The following is a 15,664-nucleotide window of genomic DNA, read 5'->3' on the forward strand; positions in this document are numbered from 1 at the left end:
TGCAGGCGCAACTGGTGGTAATAGTGCCGGTGCAACTGGAGGAAATAGTGCTGGTGCTACTGCCGGTGCAACTGGTGGAAATAGTGCTGGTGCAACTGCAGGCGCAACTGGTGGTAATAGTGCCGGTGCAACCGGTGGTAATAGTGCTGGTGCAACTGGAGGAAATAGTGCTGGTGCTACTGCCGGTGCAACCAGTGGTAATAGTGCCGGTGCAACTGCTGGTGCAACTGGTGGAAATAGTGCCGGTGCAACTGGAGGAAATAGTGCTGGTGCAACTAGCGGTGCAACTGGTGGAAATAGTGCCGGTGCTACTGCCGGTGCAACTGGAGGAAATAGTGCTGGTGCAACTAGCGGTGCAACTGGTGGAAATAGTGCCGGTGCAACTGCCGGTGCAAATGGTGGAAATAGCGCTCTAAGAGGTAACACTGGTGGAAATAGTGCAGGTGCAACTGGAGGTAATAATGCAGGTGCAACTGGAGGTAATTCCTCACCATTAAATGGTATTGCCTCATCCAACGTATCCCCATCTGCAGCAACAACTACTGCTACAACAACTGCTACTACAGCCTCAACAACTGCAACAACAACTGCAACAACAACTGCAACAACAACATCAAGAGTTATCCCTTCAAGAACTCCTTCTAGAGCTCCAACAAGAACCCCAACCCCACCACCAACCAGACCTGTCTCAACTGGTGATGAAGATCCAACCGAAACTCCAAATTTAGGTTCATTTGCCTCAACTACGAAATTCAACTTACAATTTATTACCGCATTTGTTTTGTCAACTATATTTTATCTTTTAATATAAAATTAATAAAAATAAAAAATATTTTAAATTATAAAAAAAAAAAAAGTTTAAACAAATCAAATTCGCTTATTATTAACAAAAAAAAAACTAAGAATAAATAAAAATAAAATAAAATAAAGAATATTAAAATAAAATTTTGTATGTTATAAAAAATTGAGAACTTATTCCTATTTTAAATAAAATGAAATGGAATAAATAAAAATAAAATGTTTATTTTTGTTTATTTGCTTCTTTTTTAGCAGATTTTTCAGCAGCACAAACAATACCTTTAATGATGGAACTGGTAAGACCATTATGCTCCATGGTGTTTAAACCAGTAATTGTGGCACCTTGTGGAGTAGTAACTTTATCAATTTCTGATTCTGGATGTTGATCATTTTGTAATAATAAAATAGCAGCACCTTTAGCAGTTTGAGCAGCGATACGAACGGCATCTTCAGCATGGAAACCAATTTCACAACCAGCAGATGAGGCAGCTCTGATCATTCTACAAAAGAATGCAATACCGCAAGAACAAAGAGCTGGAGCAGCAACCATAGCTTCTTCAGAGATTGTAATGCATTGACCACAACAGTTAAAAATATCTTCAGTTATTTTTAAAGCGTGGTCCTTTCTTCTTTCGTAAGGGGTATCAGCTGGGGATGCAGTAGCACTACGAACTGCAATACAGGTCATTGATTCACAGAATTGAATAGCAGTATTTGGCATTGCTCTAACGATTGGTGTATCGGTCATAATGAATGAACGAATGTCACTAGTTGAAAGTCCTAAAACTACACTAATAATAATATGGTCCTCAGTAATTAAACTTTTGACACTATCTAAAAGTGATGGAACTTGAGCTGGTAATACTGCTACAATAAGAATTTGACTTTTGGCAACGGCATCTTGATTTGATGAAGTTAATTGAAAACCTTCTTCTTTTAAATATTGAACATTTTCAAGATTTCTTTTTGTAAATGTAATTTGATTTGGTCTATATTTCTTTGATGCAGCAATACCTCTTCCAATAGAGATACCAAGATTACCTGCACCTAAAATTGCAATATTTTTATTATCAGTAGCAACCATTTTGAATTATTTTTAATAAAAGTATAAATTTTGAAAAATTTAAAAGTGTATATTTGTGTGAGTTTTTGATTTATTTGAATATGAATGTGTGTGTTTATTTTACATGAAATAAATATGACGATTAATCTATTTATTCAACGAAATAATGTTACTATTAAAATTAAATTATTTTCTAAAAAATTTTTATTTTGTTTTTTTTAAAATAAAAAAATAAATTTGAAGGTATAAAAGAACAATTAAAATATATATACATAAACGATATTTAATGTATTAGTTTGGTGTATATTAGAAATTTTAAACTATAAAAATAATATTATTTTTTTTTTTTTTTAAAAATTATTATTTGTTTAACAAACAAAAGCTTTTTTTAAAATATACAAAATAAATTCGGGATTTGAATTTAAATAGAAAAAATAGAGAGAAGAAAAAAATAAAATAAAATAAAAATAAATTATTATTATATTATTATTTATTTTATTTTATTTTTTTTTTTATTTTTTTTTTTTTATAATAAAAATAGAGAAATTATTATGATAAAAATAACTCGTAATTTTAGTAGTTGTGTGTTGTTTCTGTTTGTTTGTTAATTAAAATTATGTGTCAAAATGATTGATTTCCATTTTTGTACTGGCATAATGGTCTTTTTTTCAGATCCTCAATAGATTCCTTCAAATAACCGTAATTTAAAAAAAAAAAAAAAAATAAAAAAAATTATTTTTGTATTTTAATTTTGTTTTTTTTTCTAAATAATTTAATTTATTTATTTTTCTTTTTTTTTTTCTTTTTTTTTTTCTTTTTTTTTTTTTTTTTTTTTTTTCCTATTTTAAATAAATGTATGGATACATTCAAATAGTTATTTTTTATTGTTAAAAAATATACAAATTTGTTATTATTATTATTCATTTGGGCATGTGTGGGAGGGGTAATATTTGTGTTTATAAAAATTGTTTTTTTTAAAAAAAAAAAAGAGTTTCCATATGAAAATGAGATTTTTATTAGATTTAATAAAAAGTTATTTTTAAAATTATTATAAATAATAAATTAAAGTAATAAAAAATTACTATAAAAAACACTAAAGTTACATTTCCATAACTTTTAATTATTTCTGTTCTTGAATATTTACACTTTTATTATTTAAAAGAATACATATTATTTATTATAACTTATTATAATAATAGATAAATATAATAACTATTTAATTATAAGAAATAAATAAAACAATTAAAAATATTTTGTTATTCTTTTATTATTTGTTTGTTTTTATGAAATTTGGAATTCCTTTGAACAATAAAAAAACCAAATTACATAATTAAAAAATTATAAAATAATAAAAAATACATATATTTATATATTATAAATAAAGTGATTAATTTTTTTTAAAAAAAAAATTTATATTATTAAACTTTTATTAAACTTTTATTATTTTTTTGAATAATTAATTATTATTATATTATTTCTATTATTATTGATTATTGATTATTTATTTTGATTATAAAGATTTATTAAATTGAATTAATTCTAAAATAAAATTTACAACTTTACCAGATATGGCAAAAGAATCTTCAGTTGATACAATATTGGAAGGAGGTATATATAAATTGGGTGAGAAAATAATTGAAAGGTTTTTAGCAGTCATTTTATTTTCATTTTCATACTTGGTAACTTCAGCTAAAAGATCTACTAGCCAGAGGAAGGTCGATCTTTTTGGGTCTGGTATTTGATTAACAACAAAAACAGGATCTAAATTTGGGTCGGTAAATGATTCGTTTGAGTTTGATTGTGAAACTGTATTGCTAGTATTTGCAGATTGAGCTATATTACTATTTGAGGTTGATTTAAAGTTTAAGAATATTTGAGGATCCAAATCGTTTAAGAGTAAATTTGGTAATTCCCTAAAAAATACTTTGATTAAAGTTGCTATACAATGTGGCTCTGTACAACCTATTGCCTCTCTATTGATTCTATCCTTCACTATATTATATTCACTATCGTTGGCAGGAGGCAAACGGAAAATTGATTCGGTAAGGTGAGCATTAGATGAAAAGAAAGATTGCTTTAAAATTACCAATGCTCTAGGTACGCTCATTGGACCAAAACTTGTATTATCTTCTACTAATTCAGAATCTTCTATTGGTTGGCCAAATGCTGTTTTATTGGATTCAACTTGAATCAATATAAAGTATTTAACACCACCTTCAATTTCGATTACAACAACACGTCTTAATTTTATTGATGATTTCAAAACAAGAGAGAATGATAAAGTTATTGATGATTTCTTATTAATGTGACCTTCTTTTTCTTGTATCGATATTGTGTGACTCTTTGATGGTGGACCCAAAAGAATTCTATATTTAACTTTTTTGCTTGCAAAAGAATTTAAAATAATTTCATCGGTGACCTCTTGGTTAATTGGAATAGTTTTACCAAAGCTTCCAAAATACATCATCGATTTACTTGGTTTTACATTTACTATATCTTCGCTAACCACACTCTTGACAGCTGATAATAAAGATTTAACATTTGATTTATCTTTTGTGAGAAATTGGTCTTTCGATGAGAGTAACCCATTGTTTCCTTTAAGAATTGATTCATAAACTTTTTCTAACATTGATAAATTTGAATTGATGTCTAAATCTAAAAGTTGATTAAAAGTTTTATTAAAATCTGAGGTATTTGGTGAATAATCCCCTTTACATAATTTTACATAGGATTCAAATAAATTGGTTGGTGCTTGTGCAGAGGAACCATTAAGTTGAACTTTACTTTGATTTAAATTGATTTCCCATTTAATTGGTACAATTGATAATACAGGTTGTGGGGTGTTGTTTGAACTACCTCTAGTTAAACTACCGAATGCAATGGTTAAACGTTTTGCCGGTGATAATGGACTACTGTTGTTTTGGTTTTTATTACTATGGTTGGGTGAGTTTGGATTTGTTAAATTATGTGTGGTTTTGGTTCTATTATTAACTGAAAGGGCTGGGTGATTGGTGCTATTAGTGTTATTGGTAGAGGTGGTTGTGGTTGGTGGTTGTGTTGTTACTGATGTTGGTGCTGTGGATGATTCAGACAATGGTGATATTGGTTGTGGTGATTGTGATGTTGGAGGTGAGGTTATAACATTCGCATTTGTTATAATACTATTTGAATCTTCTGATGATTGAGATGATTGAGATGATCTTTGACCGGCAGATGATATTGGTGAAAGTGGAATTGGTGTAACATTACCACTATCTTGTTGTTCAATTTCTTTTGATGGTGAGTTTGCTTTATTTTTAAATATAATTGGTTCAGATGTACATGCGATTAAATCAATATTATCTAAACTTTGACTTTTTCCTAATTGAATCGATTCTTTTTGTTGTGATTGTTGTAAAATATTGTAGTTTGATGTTGAATTTGTTGATTGGTTAAGTAAATCGGAGCAGTTTGAAGATTCGCTTGAACAATCTAATGGTATATTATTATTTGGTAGTTCCTCACTGCTGCTATATATTATTATTGGATTATTGGATGCATTTAAACCATTATTACCTGACGCTAAATTATTACAATCTTGTTTTTGTGGTGAGTTATTGATATTGTTTATACTATTATTTAAAATTATATTATTTGGTTTGGAATCTATTATACTTGATTGTTTTGATGTTATAGTTGGTGGTGAAACAACGGTATCTCTCCTGAGTTTATGCTGACTTGTATTTAATTGTGGTGGTTGTATTGGTATATAAGATGGTGGCTCGGGAAAACACGCTAATAGTTGAGATAGTGTCATCTTTTCCTCATCTTTATTTTGTATTATTAAAGGTGTTACATTTATTGATGGGTTACCAACTGGACTTTGAATACTTTGTGTAGAACTTGATGATGATAATAATGAAATACTGTTGGAAGTTATTATTGGTAAGTCACCACTTGATGTTCTATTAAGTACTGCTACTTGTGCCATTATATTTAAAAAAGATGATTTATCATAAACTAATGTCATTTTAGATAAATTTATTTATTGATTTAATTGAATAAAAAAATATTATTATAAATAAAATTTATTATTATTAAAAATGGTAATGGTATTAAATATATATGGTAATAAATAATTTAAAAAATTATAATATTTAAATAAATAAAAATAAGAAATAAATAAATAAAAAATTAATAAATTAGTATAAACATTAAAAAAATATTAAAAGTAGAGAGAAAATGTGATGGAGGTGTGTATAGTGTAGTGGTGTTTAGTATGGTATGTAATTTTAAAATATATAATATTTATATTAATAAATATATTAAAAATGATTGGTAATGATTGAAGTTATTTTAACTTTTGATGGATATAAAATATTTTATATATTTCAAAATTAAAATTTTAAAATTAATTTTAAAAAAAAAAATAAAACAAAAATAATTTTATGATAAAAACCACCCCAAACCCCAAAAAAAAAAAAAAATAATAAATAAAAGGGGGTTTAATATTACTATATGGTTATTATTATTATTTCTATTATTATTATATGTGATTATTTTACAATCTCTATTTTAGATTTAAATCAATAAATATGATGATAAATAAATAAAAGATAACTATATCATTATATAAAATGTTTATGATGATTATTTTTTTTGTTTTGATAGTGATTTATAATTGTAATATTATTGTGTGGGAGTGTAGGTATTTTTAATTATAAATTAAATAGATATATTTAGTTAATATAATTTAAAATTAACTAAAATAAGTGTTAGGGTGTGTGATAAAATAAAAAACTTTAATTATTTATTTATTTGTTTATTTATTTGTTTATTTATTTATTTGTTTAATCGTTGATTCTTTAAAATGTGTGTTATGTGGGTGTAGGTTATGTAAATGTATAAAATTAATTTATTATTGTTACTGTACATATGAGAGTTTTTTTTAATATTTAATTAAACAAAATGATTGAATTTAAACTTCTTTTTAATATTAATTTAATTTTTAATTGTTGTTATTACATTGGCATTATTTTAAAATAAATGAAAAGAGAATTTCTATCTTTTTTTAAAAAATTTGGTTTTTTTTGTGAAAAAATAAAAAAATTATAAAAAAAAAAAATTAAAAAAATAATTTGCAGTTTATTGATATGATTATAGAGATGATTTGAGTTTTAGTAAGGAGTATGTGTCCTGAATATAATATTGATATTATTATTGTTGGTGGTGGGTTTTATGTCGAATTGAATAATTTTGAACAAATTGGTTATTATAAAATAAAAAAACAGTCCAAAAATAACCTATCAATAATTTATTGTGTAAAAAAAAAACAATTCAAATAAATTTTAAAAAAAAAAAAATAATATCGCGAGGATTTACCAAAGGGTGCTATGTGAGTTATATTAAGAATGTGTTGGTGTGAATATCGGGTAGTTTTAAAAAAAAAAATAATATATATATCTATAAAAAGTAAAGTTTATAATAATTGAAAAGCTTTAAATAAACCCCTTTAGCATATTTAATAAAATGTTGAATGTAGCCTTTGATTATTTTATTTCTATTAACTGTGTTGTTCATTATTATTATTATGATCATTGATTTATTATTATTATTATTATTATTATTATTTATTTTTATAATTATTATACTGGTTCGATATTCGAAATAAAGAATTTGATTAAGTAGTGCGGTGTGTTATGCCATTTTTTTTTTTTTTTTTTTTTTTTTTTTTTTTTTTAAAAAAAACTTACATTATTAAAAAAAAATTAGTCTTTCTGTTTGATTTACTGAATACTTCATCAAATTTTTTATTTTTTATATTTTTTTATCAATTTTATTTTTATTAAAAGGAAAAAATTTTGAAAAGAGTGTTTTCAATAATAATTGAGAGACACCTATATAAACCAATTATATAAAAAAAAAAAAAAAAGATTTTTATTTTAATAAAAACAAAAAAAATAAAATAAAATAAAAAAAAAATAAAATAAAAAACTAAAAAAAAAAAAAGATTTTTAATAAAATTTATTTTTTAATAAATTTTTTTTTGCCCTATCTTTAGGTTACGAAAACCTTAGATGCATTATTATAGTTATACCAATATTTATTCACGTTTTTTAACTTATATTTTAATTTTCTTATGATCGATATTGGGGAAAACCAGCACCAGTTAATTTAGTTTTACTATTTACAAAGAAATTTTTTTCTTAGTTTTAATATAAATAAAATTTAAAAAAAAATAAAAAATTAAAAGAAACCTTTAAAGAAATTATGATGATCACCATCTAATCTTTTTTTTGGGGTGTGCGCGGTATGACCCCCCAAAAAAAATTTTATGTGCACTATTTTTTTTTTTTTTTTTTTTTTATTGGTTTTTAATTAAAAAATAATTAAATTAAACCAAATTAATTTTTAATAGAAAGAATTGATCGTTTGAAATTGGAGGGATTTAAAATAAATAAATATATGCATTATTGGATTTTGTTATGACATGAATTTACATTTATTGATATTTTCTAATTTTTTTTTAATTTTTTTTTTTTTAATTTTTTTTTTTCTAATTGGGGTGTTTTTTAGGCTTCAACTTGTTGGGCATTATCAGAAGCTTCAACTTCTAGCTTTCTCTTTTTACTTGATTCTTTATTATCATCAATTTGTTCCTCGTCAACGGCTCTCTTCTTATTTTCAACTTCATTAGCGTCAGTTCCATTAGTAGTATCACAAGTGTTATTATTTTCTTCTACCTCTTTATTTTGTGGTTCGGTAGTGTTGGCATCAGTATGTTCATTGGTTGATGGTTCAGCATTGTTTTCTACTGGTTCTTCTACATTATTTTCTTCTTCATTTGGTTTGGTTTCAGAATTTTCTTCTTGTTCTTGTTCTTGTTCATGCTCTTGTTTTTGTTCTTCTTTTGGTTTGCTTTCATTGGATTCGGTTGTTTCAGTGGTAGTGGAACATTCTTCTTTTTTGGTTTCTTCTTGAACTGGATTATTGTGTTGTTCAGTTTGTTGATTTGTTTCTTCAACATGTGGTGGTGCAACAGTAGTTTCGTTATTAATTGGGTTTGATTCGACAACAGTTTCGCTCATTTTTTATTATTATTACTATTTACAAAAGATATGATTTTGATTGTTGAGAAGAATATGTTGTGTTGTTGAAAAAAAGAAAAAAAAAAATATTTATTTTGTAGGTTTTAAATATTTTATAATTTATAAATGTTGTAGTTATTGTTATATCAATTAAACAAAATGAAAAAAAATAATAAAAAAAAAAAAGAAAAAAAAAAAAAAAGAAAATTAAAATTTATAATAATAACATATTCAATTAATTAAAAAAAATTAAAAAAAATAATAATAAAAATAAAAAAAAATAAATTAATAATTTAAATTAAAAAAAATATTTTTTTTGGTTTTTTTTTCTATTTTTGATTTAACATTTATTATAAAATTTTTCTTTATAAACGTTAAAATAAAGATTTCTTATTTATAAAGGGCATTTTCATATTATTTAGAGGGAATATTTAAAAAAAAAAAATTTAAATTAAATTTTTGTGGGTGTTCCAATCAACAGTTTTTTTTTTTAAATTTAAATTATTATTATTTTTATTATTTTTTAAAATTTTAATTTAATTTGGTAATTAAATAAAATTTATAAAAAAAATAGTTATTAATAGAAAAAAAAAAAAAAATAAAAAAAAAAAGCACACGCCCTACCAAAGGTATGTTTATGTGTGGTTATATAATGAAAATTCCTTTTATGAGTTATTCTTTTGAATTCATTATAATAATTTTGAATATTGTTTAAATAAGAGTGTGTTAAAAAAAACAAAAACAAATAGGGATACACTGTGTGTTTATTACTAGTATGGGGGGCATAAAATACTCTAAAACAACTACTACAAAAATAACAACAACACACTCTAACCCACAGATTCTCTCTCACACACTTTATATCATTTATGATTTATATATTTTTTTATATATCTAATAAAGCATAGTATTAAATCACATTAAATTGAGATTTATTAAAACAAAAAATAACACAAAATCATTTAAAGCTAACATTTAATTGTGTTTTTTTTTCTATCACATAAATAGTTTTTAAATAAATAGCAAATAACTTTGATTAACACAACGTTGTAGAAGTTTATTTTTATTATTTTTTTTATTTTAATATTTAATTTTATTTTTTTTTATTTTTAATATTTAAAAAACAATAAATATATAACTGTTTTTTTTTATTTTTTTAAACACTAAATCAATTATAATTTATTATTATTTTTTTATTTTTTTTATTTTTTTTTTTATTAATTGTAGTATATATTATTTATTTTATCTAATAACACATATAGTGTAAAATTATTATTTTAAATAATGATAATGTAATTATTCTTCCTGATTTATTTTAATGGTAATTGATACTTCTCCTATATTTAAAAATGCCATCATTTGACCATTAACCTTTCTTTTTAATGTTACTACAGTTTGTGGTTGAATATCAACTTTAAAATCAGTTTCGTCCAATAATTTAAAAGTTGCAACTTTGTCAAATGGATTAGAACATGTAATTCTTGTAAAACTATTTTTAAAATAAATATTTATATTAATACTAATATTTCTATTTTTTATTATTTTTTTTACTTACTTATGGATCTATATAATATCGTGTCTTTTGTTTGGCTCGATTTCAAATATCTCGGTTATATATTTAGGATTGTTTTCTCTTGGTGCATTTTGTATGGTGTAGGTATCAATTTTAATATCACTATTTTTACCCATTTTTTTAATTTAGCAAAAAAAAAAAAAAAAAAAAAAAAAAAAAAAAAAAAAAAAAAAAAAAAAAAATAAAAAACAATAAATTGGAATAATTGGAAAGGCCCCAGAAATAAAAATTTTTGGGTAAAAAAAAAAAAAAAAAAGGAAAATAAATATTTCCCAAAATTTTTGGAAAAAAACCCCCCCCCCCCAAAAATTTTTAAAGAACCAAAAAAAAAAAAAACCCACATGAATAAACAAAGAAATACTTATTTATCCCAGTTATAAATGGAGAGTTTAGATATATGAGGTATAATAATGATAAATTAAATAAAACAAATATTAATAATTATGAAATGGACTGGGTAGTAATTGGTGAATGGTAAATATACAATTTAAATAACTAAAAAAAAAAAAATTAACTAATTTTTAAAAAATTTTGTATATAGAAAACAAAAAAGAAAACAAACAATTGCAACAAAAGAAATAAGCCAAATAGTATTTGCAAATGAATATAAGGTATGTTGAATAAATTAAAAAAAACAACATTATATATTATACTAACATATATATTTTATTTTTGATCATTAAAGGTTAATAAAATTTTTTCAGTAACTATTGATCTGGTTGGAAGTTTTGAAACGATAAAGTTTGAATCTGTGAGCAAAGTTGGGTCTTTTTCAAAGTATGGCTTGATGACATCGAAATTGGTTTCTTTGAAAGTAACTTCTTTAAGTAAATAGTCTTTATTAAATTCGTGATATATTCTAGTATCCAAGCATCTTACAATTACATCATCTACTCTTAAAAAGAATCTTGCTAATAAAAATACTGATTCGTGCATAACTCTCTAAAATAATAATAAAAAAAAAAAAATATTAATAAATAATAATTATAATGATAGCGCAATAATAAATACTTACAATTTTAACTGATAGCATTGATTCACCATTATCTGCTAATTCATCTTCATATAATAATACATCATCAAAAAATAAAATTGGATCTGGTCTTTTTAATTTTTCAATATCAATTTTTTCAGTAGTATTTTCAATTAATCCCTAAAATAAAAATAAAATTAGTATTATAAATTTTTATTTTTTTATTTATTTATTTATTTGTCTTTGTTAGTCAGTTTTAATTACTTACAGATGGTTTTTCAAAACTATTGTAACAATGACCACGAGATAAAATGGAACCAGTATATGGGGAGGAAAAAGTCCAATCAAATGATTTTTCGATTTGACCTTCAAAGTTTTTATTAATTTCTTCCCATTTTTTGGCAGATGATACTTTAATTGATTGATCAGCAGTTTTATCTAAAAGTTTTAATGCATCCATACAATTAAAAACGATTGTGATGTCACGTTTTTCATTTGATAATCTAACAAAATTATTTCCATACACCATTTCTGGTAATTCGTTTAATTGTAATTCTTGTTCCCATGTCTCTTTTTCTGTTGATCTTAAAATTGGATTTTTTGATGTGTGGATTACCCAATCTGCAATTTCAATACCATTTTGGATTAATTTATGTTCTCTTGGTGTGGTGGTTGCCATTATTTATATAAAAATTATAAAAGGAAATGTGGGGGTGTGTTGTGGTTGAATATATTAATAAATAATTAAAAATAATATATTTATATTAAACAAATCATAAAATAAATAAGATGATAATTTAAAATTTTAAAATAAAAATCAAAAAAAAAAAAAAAAAATTAAAAAAAAAAAAAAAAAAAAATTATTTTTCATTTTTCCCTTTTTTTAATTTTTTTTTTAATTATTTTTTTCGGCAGATACACAACCAAAAACACATAATCATTAGTTATTTGTTTATATATTTTTGTTTTGTTTTAAATAAATATTTGTTGTTAAATTATTTTTAGAAATTTAAAAATAAAATTAAAAATAAAAATCACAACACATAGTTTTTTTTAATAGATACGATATATATAATATAAAATGTTTATTATTGGATTTCTTTGTGGTATAATTTTTACAACATCTATTTTATTGTATATATTTTTCCAATTATTATCTAAAAAAGTAGATCCAAAAGATAAACCAACTTCAAGAGAAAAACAAAAGATTAATAATTCAAGCAATAGCAGCACTTCACCCATTATCACCGATGTCACCACACAAAAAATTCAAGAAATTTTAGAATTGGGCGATATCAGACCAACTTCAATCGAAACTTGTAAATGGATCAATTTTATCACTGCTCGTATTTTATCAGATATTAATAATTCATCACAATTTTCTCAAAAGATATATTCAATTTTAAATAATATTTTTGATGATACCTCAAAGCCAGATTTCCTTGTAAATATTTTAAAATTATAATTATAATAACAAATAATAATACAAAATTATAAATATTAACATAAATTAAATTTTAATAGGGTAAATTAAGTTTTTCCGATATAGTTTTTGGAACTACTACACCAGAAATAGGTATTGTAAAATTAGTAACTCCAGAAAATTCAGCATTTAGTATTTTAGAATTTGATCTTATTTATTCAGGTGATGCTTCAGTAACAGCTACAGCAGATCTTTGGTTAAATTGGCCACAAAAACATATTGCATGTTTACCAGTCAAAACCAAATTATCATTAAAACATTTTTCAGGAAAAGTATATATCAAATTTTATTTATATCGATCAAATAAAGTAAATTGTATTAATATTAATCATTGTTTTTTTATTCCTTTTTAATTTATAGTTTGTTTTATATATTCCAAATACACCAAACCCAACATGTGCACTTTATTTAAAGAACTCACCACAAATTTCACTTAGAATGATAACAAAGATGGGTCATGAAACTGTATTAAAAGAACCAGGAAAAATTGGTCAATTTATTCAAACTCAAATTATTAAACAGGTTAATCAAAGATTGGTTTCCCCAAACTTTATTTCATTTAATTTATTACAGTTTTTATATAATACACCATTAAAAGTTAATCATAATATCCATCAAATTACACCACCACCAGTTATTTCACCAACAACCAATCCAAATTCAAATGTAAATAAAACATCAACAAACACAAACACATCGCCATCATCAAACAATAGCAGCACTAATAATGGTAATAGTAATTCATCACCTTTATTAAATTCAACAAATGGTGGCTCACCACCATTACAATCCTCATTAAAATCTAAAGATTCATCAGTAAAGAAAAGAACATCTTCATCAAAAGGTGTCACCTATTCATTACCAATTAGTCCAAACACTAGCAAATAACCAAAAATAAAATATTAAATAAAATATAAAGATAAAAGTTATTATTATAGAAATAATATTATACTATTTTTTTTTATTTTTTTTTTTCAAAAATGATTTGAAATTTATATTTATTTATAATATTTTAAATATATATATGTTTATTTGTGTAATTAAAAATGGAAATTTACTATATAGAAAAAAAGAGATCAAATTATTTGTTTAAAATAAAATTAATATAATAAAGAAATAATTGATAAAACAACAATAATTAAGAATGATGGAGCAGTGAAACCAGCAGATGAACCATCACTTTCGGAGGTTGAAGTTGAGGTTGAATTTGATGAGGCTTGTGATGATGATGAACCATAGTGATATCTGCAAATGTCGTCCTTAGTGCATGATAATTGAGTAGCAAAGCATGAGCTTTCACAAATATCTTCGAGACAATGTTGGACTAAACATGATTCATTGGTTAAATGGCCACCAAGATTACATTTGTTATCGAGAGCACATTGAGTGATTTTAATTAAACTGTCTTTGCATTCTGAATTATAGTTAGCAATTGGGACACAGGTAGCACCAAGATCTTCAGAGGTACTTGAGGCTGATGATGATTCAGAACCTGATGCACTAGAGGTAGAGTTTGATGAGGATGATTCAGAACCTGATGCACTTGATGCTGAAGCGCTTGATGAGTTTGATGATGATGAGCTTTCATCGAGAGCAGCTCTTAAAAAGTTTGGACTATTGGTTGGGTTTTGTGAAGCAGATGAATCAGTTGAGTTTGATGATGATTCAGAACCAGATGCACTTGAAGTTGAGTTTGATGATGATTCAGAACCTGATGCGCTTGATGTTGAGTTTGATGATGATGATTCAGAGCCAGATGCACTTGAAGTTGAGTTTGATGATGATTCAGAACCTGATGCACTTGATGCAGAGCTAGAAGCAGAGCCTGAGGCAGAACCGGAGGCAGAGCCTGAAGTTGATGATGCAGATGAAGAGCCTTGAGTATTGCAAACACATTTTTCATATGAATCGTCACATACACTAGTGTCATTTGAGCAATCAGCACCGGTGGAAAGTTTAACACATGTACCATTTGAACCGCAAACTAAATTTTCAGCTAAATCGCAATCCATTCTATTTAAGGTTGAAGTGTATGGAGTAAGAGTTGCTTTTTCACCAACGACTGGAGCATTATAGGTTGAACATTTTTCACCTTCTTTCTTTGTAAATTGTTTTCTACAGAATTTACCAGTTGGGATAGATGAGCCAGATTGTGAAGAAGCAGATTGTGAAGAAGCAGATTGTGATGAGGCAGATTGTGATGAAGCAGATTGTGATGAGGCAGATTGTGATGAAGCAGATTGTGATGAAGCAGATTGTGAAGAGGCGGATTGTGAAGAAGCAGATTGTGATCCACTTGAAGATTCACTATCATCATCAGCATCAACTGAACAAATCATTTCATATGAACATTGATAGCTTGAAGAACATTCATCGCCTTCCTTTAACCATTCTACACAAGTAGCATTACCTGTGATAATGTCACATTTAAGATATTGACCGAATGGACATGCTGATGGATCAATTGTAATATCAGTTACATTGCAAGAAGTAACAGCAGCGCATTTACCATCTTGACAAATATTGGTAATACATGAATCGTTATTAGAACATTCACCACCAACTTGGATAGTATTGTTTTGTTCTTGACATTTACCATCGACACATACTAAATCTGAGAAACAATTTGATAAATCTTCATTTTCTGCAAAAGCTTTACATTCACCTCCAACATCAACTTTTGCATTACATGTAAAATCAGTTTCTA

At 25.0% G+C, this 15,664-nt stretch overlaps 6 protein-coding genes across 6 annotated transcripts; 1 reads left to right on the forward strand and 5 right to left on the reverse strand.

Moving 5' to 3' along the window:
* Positions 1-949: 949 nt before the first annotated feature.
* DICPUDRAFT_91270 (uncharacterized protein) lies at positions 950-1,938 on the reverse strand. Its single transcript, XM_003284273.1, has one exon. It carries the CDS (start codon positions 1,880-1,882, stop codon positions 1,022-1,024), a length of 861 nt encoding a protein of 286 aa, XP_003284321.1. The 5' UTR covers positions 1,883-1,938; the 3' UTR covers positions 950-1,021.
* Positions 1,939-3,273: 1,335 nt separating this feature from the next.
* On the reverse strand, positions 3,274-6,224 carry DICPUDRAFT_93648 (uncharacterized protein). Its single transcript, XM_003284274.1, has 2 exons — positions 5,183-6,224; positions 3,274-5,149 (listed from the first exon to the last, which is right to left on the reverse strand). The coding sequence occupies exons 1-2, from the start codon at positions 5,868-5,870 to the stop codon at positions 3,372-3,374; spliced, it is 2,466 nt and encodes an 821-aa protein (XP_003284322.1). The 5' UTR covers positions 5,871-6,224; the 3' UTR covers positions 3,274-3,371.
* A 1,884-nt stretch (positions 6,225-8,108) lies between these two features.
* Positions 8,109-9,090, reverse strand: DICPUDRAFT_93649 (uncharacterized protein). Its single transcript, XM_003284275.1, has one exon. The coding sequence runs from the start codon at positions 8,926-8,928 to the stop codon at positions 8,413-8,415; it is 516 nt and encodes a 171-aa protein (XP_003284323.1). The 5' UTR covers positions 8,929-9,090; the 3' UTR covers positions 8,109-8,412.
* Positions 9,091-11,167: 2,077 nt separating this feature from the next.
* DICPUDRAFT_86195 (uncharacterized protein) lies at positions 11,168-12,153 on the reverse strand (the record flags this gene model as incomplete). Its single annotated transcript, XM_003284276.1, has 3 exons — positions 11,168-11,443; positions 11,517-11,654; positions 11,743-12,153. The coding sequence occupies 3 exons, from the start codon at positions 12,151-12,153 to the stop codon at positions 11,168-11,170; spliced, it is 825 nt and encodes a 274-aa protein (XP_003284324.1).
* Positions 12,154-12,555: 402 nt separating this feature from the next.
* DICPUDRAFT_148069 (uncharacterized protein) lies at positions 12,556-13,845 on the forward strand (the record flags this gene model as incomplete). Its single annotated transcript, XM_003284239.1, has 3 exons — positions 12,556-12,918; positions 12,999-13,229; positions 13,318-13,845. 3 exons carry the CDS (start codon positions 12,556-12,558, stop codon positions 13,843-13,845), a joined length of 1,122 nt encoding a protein of 373 aa, XP_003284287.1.
* Positions 13,846-13,925: 80 nt separating this feature from the next.
* On the reverse strand, positions 13,926-15,297 carry DICPUDRAFT_91272 (uncharacterized protein; the record flags this gene model as incomplete). Its single annotated transcript, XM_003284277.1, has 1 exon — positions 13,926-15,297. One exon carries the CDS (start codon positions 15,294-15,296, stop codon positions 14,058-14,060), a length of 1,239 nt encoding a protein of 412 aa, XP_003284325.1. The 3' UTR covers positions 13,926-14,057.
* Between the last annotated feature and the right edge of the window lie 367 nt (positions 15,298-15,664).

Source organism: Dictyostelium purpureum (genome assembly GCF_000190715.1).
Source record: "Dictyostelium purpureum unplaced genomic scaffold DICPUscaffold_22, whole genome shotgun sequence".
NCBI lineage: Eukaryota > Evosea > Eumycetozoa > Dictyosteliales > Dictyosteliaceae > Dictyostelium > Dictyostelium purpureum.